The sequence below is a fragment of the Labrus bergylta genome, chromosome 13 (genome assembly GCF_963930695.1).
Source record: "Labrus bergylta chromosome 13, fLabBer1.1, whole genome shotgun sequence".
NCBI classification, from domain to species: domain Eukaryota; kingdom Metazoa; phylum Chordata; class Actinopteri; order Labriformes; family Labridae; genus Labrus; species Labrus bergylta.
Window position 1 is genome coordinate 10,903,226 of NC_089207.1, and position 8,769 is coordinate 10,911,994.

At 42.0% G+C, this 8,769-nt stretch overlaps 1 protein-coding gene across 1 annotated transcript; it reads left to right on the plus strand.

Moving 5' to 3' along the window:
* The first annotated feature begins 1,246 nt into the window (after positions 1-1,246).
* Positions 1,247-8,769, plus strand: crfb4 (cytokine receptor family member b4). Its single transcript, XM_020631930.3, has 7 exons — positions 1,247-1,398; positions 2,727-2,847; positions 3,048-3,229; positions 3,614-3,768; positions 4,104-4,254; positions 5,226-5,368; positions 7,051-8,769. Exons 1-7 carry the CDS (start codon positions 1,335-1,337, stop codon positions 7,681-7,683), a joined length of 1,449 nt encoding a protein of 482 aa, XP_020487586.2. The 5' UTR covers positions 1,247-1,334; the 3' UTR covers positions 7,684-8,769.

Sequence of the window (8,769 nt, forward strand, 5' to 3'; positions counted from 1 at the left end):
TACCATTTCCTCTTTTGAGCTCAGTGAGGTGCTGTTGAGCTTCACATTTGTTTAGCATATTCCTTTTGTTTTCAAATGACAGTTTTAAACTGTATAACTGTATAGTCCATGATGCAACAGCTCCACAGATTGTTCTGCAATTTCAATGAACTGTAACTCCGCTCCTCGCATTTCCTCTTTTTCAGATTATTTTCATACTGCTTTCCCAATAGAAGTTAACAGTATGACAGCCACCGTCTTTAACATTTCCCTTTAAATCCTCACTTGAGCCAGTGATTACCCATTCTCGATAGCGTTTTCATTGCAAGGGATCCCTCGTCCCTCACCTTGACTTGAATTCATGCCACTGCTACAGACGCACTCTGACAAAAAGTCACACATTGCACATTAAAGGTTTTAATTTGATGTGAAAATGTTCCTCCAGCTCGGAAGATAAGCTCAGAGTCTAAATGGGCTTGAGCTTGTACAAAGCTTTTCTTCTGACGACGACTTAAAGCGCTTTTACACCGCAGGTCACACCTATACACATTCACACACTGATGGCACAGGATATGTACAGTAAAGTGGCCATCAGTATTAGCTAAGCCCAAGGACACAACAGACGTGTGACTGCAGGAGCTGGGGATTAAATCCCCAACCTTCCTGTTAGGAGACGACCTACAGTACCACTGAGCCACAGCCGCCTGCAGTGTAATTCTTGCCATTACCTATAAATGTCTTCAGGGCAAGACTCCTATAATACATGCAAAGCTTGTTTTTTTTTTTTAAGCAGTGAAGTTATGGACTACTTCCTGTTTCAGGCAGTGTAAAATGCACATCAGATTTTGACCCTGAAGTTGCAACTTTAAAAATGGTAGACGTCCTGTCAGAGATAGGGGAGTCAAGACACTTTATTTTAGAATTTGATGTGTTGATTATGAACACCAACTTTCACAAGGTGGAAAAAGGGGCAGGGGAAGTTATAAACAGAAAATAAATATATTTATGTCGTAAAAAGTTAAACATTTGTATTTCAATTTATAAGTTTCATTTAAAAAAAGGATGAGGATTATTCTTCACGCTCTGCACATGCGCAGTTCTCTCTACAGGTGCATCACATCAAAGAGGTAAACTCTGACACTGTGTTGTGATCATGAACTTCTGGGGAGAAAAAAAAAAAAATCACTGTATCTTTTTTTTCAACCTGTTGTTTCCTCGAAGCTCAAACAAACCGTTGCTGAGCAGGAAGAGTTTCGTTTCTCTGAAGGCCCCGCCTCCTGTCAGCCAGAGAACCAGGAAGTACCCGGATCCTAAATGCGACAGCCACACACGCTGCTGAGAAGTTTATTCACCTGATGAAGATGTGTACTGCTGTGTGTGTCTTCATCCTTTTGGTTTACAGTCTGAGCGGATCCTCAGGTAACGTCATCACCTGTGTTTGTGCTTGTGCTTGTTAGATTAGTTTATTTTTCTTGTGTGTCATAATTATTCGTCTTAGTTTGTTTATTGTTAGTTTTAGTTGATTTGTCTCTGTATGGTTCAGAGAAAGATATCAAACAACTTCTTTAAAAAATACCAAATAAAATATTTTATGAGCAGGCCTAGGCTGAGGGAGAGAAGATTTCATTTCTGTTGTCAGCAAACGCATCCAAAATGAAACTGACGTGTCTGAGACAGATTGTAAGTTAGGCTTTATGGGTCATATGATTGTGTATTTGTATTTTTGTTTGTTTTTTAAACACACAATACAGTTTCCATGAGCTGTTTTTTAGTAAAGCTTCGTTTCTATTTTACTTTCAGTTAGCTATGTGTGTGTGTGTGTGTGTAATCAGGAGGGACCTTTTTTTTTATTACTGAGTCACAGTGAGCAGAGCTGACAGATAAGTGAGGCACAGAGCGTGTGTTTTTTTTTTTTTATCACAGGTTATTAAATATTATTAAACAGCAACTGAGAATCTGTTTGGGTTTTTAATTTATTTTTGGGCTTTTTGTGTGTGCCTTTATTGGAGAGATAAGGGAGAGAGAGAGAGAGCGAGAGAGAATTGGGAATGACATGCAGGAAAGGAGCCAGAGGTCAGATTCGAACCCGAGGCACACGCTTGGAGGACTGGGCTCCGGACATTAGGGCGCAGGCACTAACCACTCGACCACCGTGCGCCCCAGTAACTGAGAGTTTTGATGTGTGTTCGTTCAGGTGATCAGCTGATAACAGTCTCAGAACAGGTGGTCATTGTGTACATGAGGAGGACAGCAGCACCTGTGCTTAATGTGAATGTGGTTCTTTATTCTACTGTAACTTTATAAAAGACTCAGGTCAACATAAATGATTTCAGAACAAAGAACAAACAGGAGCAGAATAAAACACGACCAGAAACTTTAAATATAACTTCTGTTCAGATGTTGTTGTTTCGGGGATTGTAAACTCAAATAAATTACGTCTACTTCTACTTCCTTTACTGCTATAACTACTGTACTACAGTTGAAGTTAATTTGATGTCTTGCACAGTCAGCCAGCCGTCTCTATGTCTCCAACAAGGGGATTGTTAGCATGTTAGCATGTAGCAATAAAAAAATTATGTGTGAATAAATTGGCAAAATGTAATTTTTAGAGGCATCGAGTCAGCAGGTAAAATAAATCATATCGCTTTAAAAATCTATTTAAAAACAAATCAACATGTTTAGCCAAAAGCATCAATAAGCAACATGAAGGTCTAATAATAATAATAACAATCTGTCTGACTGTGTAGAGTCAGGACTTGTCAGCAGACCTTCTCGTGTCCGACTCACCTCCTTCAACATGGACCTGGTGCTCAGGTGGGATCCACCTGCAGGAGAAGAAGGTGACCTGAGATACACGGCCCAGTACAGGTGAGTGCTGACATACTCAGAGGAAAAAAGAAAAAGTGTGGTGTTAAGAGGCATGGGCGTAGTAGACTGGGGGGGGGGGAGTGGGACTGACTTCCCAGGGCCCCAATGGAGGAAGGGGTTCCTTATTAGTCCTAAAATAAATCTAAAGTTTTTTCTCACCTCTTCCTCTCCTTATCTCCTCCCCTCGTCTCCCCCTGCAGAGCTGTTAGCACTCACAGAGAGTTTGAGTGGATAGCTGTCTGTGTGAACGTGTCTCGCTGTGAGTGCGACCTGTCCCATCTGCACAGTGTGTTTGGGACGTACGAAGGCCGGGTGAGGACACAGAGTGGGGAGGAGAGCTCTGAGTGGGTTAAGAGTGACAACCTCACCCTGGACAGAGACAGTGAGTACAGTAAACAATATTACTGCACTGAGCTTTACCTGCTCTCACAGGTGACTGTCTGTGTATCACTCATCTGTATCTTTACCTTTTAGACTGATGTCAGTCCTCAAAGGGTTAAAAACATGAACTCTGATGTTCAATACACAATTCATACGTTCATCATAGATTATATAGAGATAAATGATCAATTGAAACGGCATTATAACCAATTAAAAGGTCAGAGAGGTAGGATGGAGACAGAAGCCTCTCTTTTCTGTAATAGGATTTTATGTTTAACATGTCTTATGGCATTTAAACACCCAACTGTATTCTGTAGGTTTGTTCAACTTGAAGTACTTGATAATATTTCTATTCATTAAAAGTTTTGCTTTATCTCTTCCTCAGCCATCATCGGATCGCCCGGCGTCTCTCTCCTCTCTCACGGACAATACATAGAAGTGAGCGTGACAGATCCAGAGTTCTCCAACTCTGCACTCAGGACAGTTTACAGCTCCCCAACCTACAACATCACCTACTGGAGGGATGGACATAAAGACCAGGTGCACTTTGTTATCAAAGGCATTTTCCAAACAATACCAAAAATAGTTTTCCTTTAATGACTGCATAATTAAATTACTCAATTAAATACACTAATTTGCTCATGTTTAGAAGGTGCAAAAGCCTCACAATCTTTTTGTGAATCAGGCCCTGAGGGTACTTAGAGACAGTTGGTATATGTGTTTATATGCATTAGGATATATTTAAAAAGCTGCTTTGTCCGATCTTCCCCTCTGTGGTGAGGTGGAGGACACTGCATCACATTTGAGCTTCTCTCCTTACCTGCTGCAGACCTCATGCAGACCTCATCTGACACCCTCTCTGCTGCCCCCCATAGGCCAAAAGCATCACCAACATCCAGCAGAACCCGGCGGTTTTAGATGAACTGGACGCCCGGACTATGTACTGCGTCCAGGTCCAGATCCACACACAGACAAACCTAAACCCGAGCCAATCCAGCAGTACCGTCTGTGAGAGCACCACCAACAGTAAGAGCTACCACAGGAGCCGTGTTTATTTACCTGTACAGACACCTGAGACTGTGGGCACGCACACGAAAGGACGTGACAAAGCAGAACACTATGGTGTCATTTTTATATCAGATCTCGAGAGCGTAGCGTTCCCCTTACATAGCCAAAGCTGTCAATCAAGGTTCGAGGACTCTGTTTGTATGGGCTTGGTGGTGTTAAAAGTGACAAATCATAAATGAGCCAGTTATAGGATAATTTATTGTTTTTAATTACCAAAAATTGCAGGCAAACTCCTGCACACTGTCTAAATTGCAAAAATAAGTTGGCAGACATTTTTACATTTACCCCATCACCCCCAGTGTTCTCTCGCTTTTACTCGTGGCAGCTTTTGGTAAGAAATAGGACAAAAAAAATAAAAATCCTAACCCAATATTGGGTTTTTAAATTAACAAAAATGCCAAGAACCAGCAATGTTTCTGTACCAAGATGTTGCCAATTTTGTGCACAATTTAGTCAGTGTGCAGGAGATTGCCTGCAACTTTTTATGGACTCGTTCCTCTCCTACACACGTCTCATGAAATAGATATCGTTTTTTAAAGTTGTGGTACTTTTTGGTACTATATCAATAAAATAACAGATTGTTGTAAAACACGTGTTATTAAAAAAGCATCAAACGTTATGACCATTACAGCATTACAGCTACAAACCTCAGTAAACGACGTAGTTAGCACATGCAACAGCTCATGCAACAGCTCATGCAACAGCTCATGAAACAGCGGTGTAGTATGTCATATTTCTGTTTTAATTTATAGGCGAGTCCTCTTTCTGAGGCCATGTTGGAGCTGAGCGGAGTGAGGTGATGGTTTAGTTTGAGGAGGTGTTGAGTTTTGACTGTTTTCTAACCCCCATTCATCAACACACACAACGGTAAAAACACACTGATGCTACAACTCTGCTGAGAATTGTTCTGCTCTCTGTGCGTTCTGCAGGAGAGGAGGCTCCGTGGGCTGTAGCCGTGGCGATATTTGTCGTCATGGCGATAGCGATGGCTGTGGTCGTGCTAGCAGTCGTGTATCGCAAAAGAATATCCCACTTTCTGTGTCCAAAAGTTCCACTGCCTCAGGACTTTGTGGTATATTGCTCTGTTTCTTTATCTTCATAGATTGTCTGTTTTATAAACGTATTTCAACTGTATGCACGCTGTCCGCAACATAATCCTTAGAAAGCTGTTGTTTTTGTCACTGTCGTGCTCAGATTGTTATTCGAAGTGTCTGACAACATTTCAGAAAGGATCATGACAAAGACAGACCTTTTGTGTGAAAGAGGAAGAAGATAATTTTAACCACAAACGACTGTTACATCACTCTCTACAAACACACCAGACTGCACTGATAAAAACACAGATTTAACCTCACGGAACACACTTGTTGTTGGTCTACTGCTGCTTTGATTATTTAGGTTTTTTTGTGTTATTGTTTGACTGATGATTTTTTTTCTTTATTTGTTTTTTCCAACGTTAACAAACATAAAGCACAACAAAACATCCACAAACACACATCAATGTAGTGAGGGGCTCCGTCTCAATATTTCCTCTTACTAAGTCTTTTCTGCACAGCAGAGATCACTATCCGTCTTTTTATGCTGGTAATCAGTCCACTTTTTCCAGTGTTGATCATGGGTCCGTGATCTAGTTAGTAGGTAATGAGTCAGTTTTTCCATAGAGAAAATTTTGGAGGATCACTTTTCAACCAGTTCCTTGTGATGGCCTTTTTACAAGCAAGAATCAGGATTTTAAAAAGGTAGATATCCTTCTTATGGATCAAGTCATTAGGGATCAGGCCCAGATATACAATCCGGGGGTCTCTGGGAATCTTATAACATAGAATATCTTCAAAGGACTGAATAACCCTATCCCAGAATGTTTGCAATTTTACACATAACCAGAAAATATGTGAGTTATTGACATTCATCTGCCCACACTGTCTCCAACATTGCTGTGGAGTACCGAGTTGCTTATTTTTAATTTGGGGTGTGACAAAAAACATTTTTCCACCTTCTAGAGCTCGTGGACGACTGTTGTGTTTCACAAATAGACTGCCAGTCACTCTTTGACAAGTTTGTATTCAGTTCTAGTTCCCATTTAGTCTTAACATACCATGTATTGCTTCCATTCTGTTTCTGCAAACTTCTATAAAGTTCAGAAACAATCTTTGATGGAGTGTTTTTGTAAGCACCAATCAGAGTTTCAATCACCTCGCTACCTTCAGCTGAGATTTCTTTTCTTATTTCTGTATCATAGAAATGTCTGAGCTGTAAATACCTAAGTAGGTCCCCATTCTCTAGCTTACATTCTTGTTTAAGTTCCTCAAAAGTTTTAAACCTTTTTCTCTCTGAGTGTACATATAGCTGTTATTCCCTTTTCACCCCACTTAGCAAATGTATTATCCATCACTCCAGGTTTAAATCTAGGGCTCTGAGAAGGCCATATCAGAAGTTTACTATCCCCTTCCAGTTTATATTTCTTAACAACTTCATACCATGTTTGACTGATGAGTTTTAAATCCAACACGATGTTTTTTCAACAAACAATGACACAAACTAACAGACGCATATGCAGCTGTAGACCAACAACTCCTCTGTGCTTCATGATTAAATTACAGTTTTTTTTAATGGAGTCTTTGCAGAGATTAATGTAAGAACTGTTACTGCTCATTTACAAAAAAAAAAAAAACAACCCACTGGAGCAATATGAAATCTATGTGTACTTTTCAGTCATTTCTAGAAGAACCTGACTAAGTTTATCTTTGCCCCCAGGACCATCTGGCTCCACTCAACTCTCACATGTACAGAGCCATGCGGGACTCTAAAACACCTGAGGAGATCTGCCACCCAGTGTGTGTGATCGAATATGACAGGACTAAGGAGGAGGAGCCCCCCCTGCAGGCAGACAGGAGTGAGGCAGAGGAGGGCCCCCTGCAGGCCGACAAACCTGAGAAGGATGGACGCCCCCTGCAGGCAGACAGGACTGAGGAGCGCCCCCTGCAGGCAGACAGGACTGAGGAGCGCCCCCTGCAGGTAGACAGGACTGAGGAGCGCCCCCTGCAGGCAGACAGGACTGAGGATCACTCCCTACAGGCAGACAGGACTGAGGATCACTCCCTACAGGCAGACAGGACTGAGGAGCACCCCCTGCAGGCAGACAGGACTGAGGAGCGCCCCCTGCAGGCAGACAGGACTGAGGAGCGCCCCCTGCAGGCAGACAGGACTGAGGATCACTCCCTACAGGCAGACAGGACTGAGGATCGCTCCCTACAGGCAGACAGGACTGAGGAGCGCCCCCTGCAGGCAGACAGGACTGAGGATCAGTCCCTACAGGCAGACAGGACTGAGGAGCGCCCCCTGCAGGCAGTTGAAGATTTTCTATATGTTTTTTTAAATAAAGAATAATTGTTGTTTACACTGTTGATTTATATAATTTCAAAGGAGACTGTGTCTCCATGTATGTGGTGTTCAAACATTTAAACACTCACACTACTCCTGAAAACTTCCTGAAAATGTTCAGGTTAAGCTCCATGTGTGAACACAAACAGACACATTTTTTATAAAGTAACAGTGGACCAGCTTACCCCCATGTAGTAGTGGAGTGGTCTTTGAAGCAGTTAAAGGCACACTTGTTTGGGAGAGGTCAAGGTAGACAGTAAAAAGGGAGTAGAAAACGCAAGTAATGCCTGTAACCACATCCCGATCCACCCGATCCACTACTACACAGAGGTATGCTGGTCCACTGTTGCTTTTCTTCTGTATTTGTCCCCACTACAGCGCACCTTGTATTACAGATAATTACCCGACACTCAGTGAGCACAGCCAGCTGCCATCCATTGTTTACACATTTTCAATTCTGACTTCATTCAGACTTTTTTCAGCCGGACCCCCAGGAAAATGTCAGCTGGAGTTGGGGTGTGTGAACAAAGCAGGAAATATAAAGGATAATTCGCCTGGAGCGAGCAGGTGGTGGTAATGGGTGCACATCAATAAGAATTGGCACATGACCATTGTCTCTAACAAGGAGCATCCTCCGGTGTTGAAAAATGAAGTCATTGCGAAAGTGCAAAACCCTGCAGTTTGTTGAGTGTCCGCTTGAGGCTGAAGTCATATACACACCACATTAAAAAAAAGCCTGTTTTTACATGTTTACAGCCTGATACAAAGAACTAAATAGGTCTGATACACTGGTACATTGATGAATATTTCCTGCTGTGTTCGCACATCAGCTCACATCGATTTCACACCAAATATTTACTTAGGGGTCTGGCAGGAGAAAGTCTGTGTAAAGTCCGTCGGAGTAAAAAAAGAAAAAAATCATCTGTTTTTGTTCACACAGAATTTCAGGAAGTATTCTGGAGTTTTGTGCAAGTGTGAAAACAGCACCTGATGTGCAGGTAAAGGACTGATGCCTCGTCCAGGTGGAGGCGTCTGGGAGTTACTCTGAATATCTGTTCAAGAAAACCTGAACATTAAACCTTTTAAAGAGCA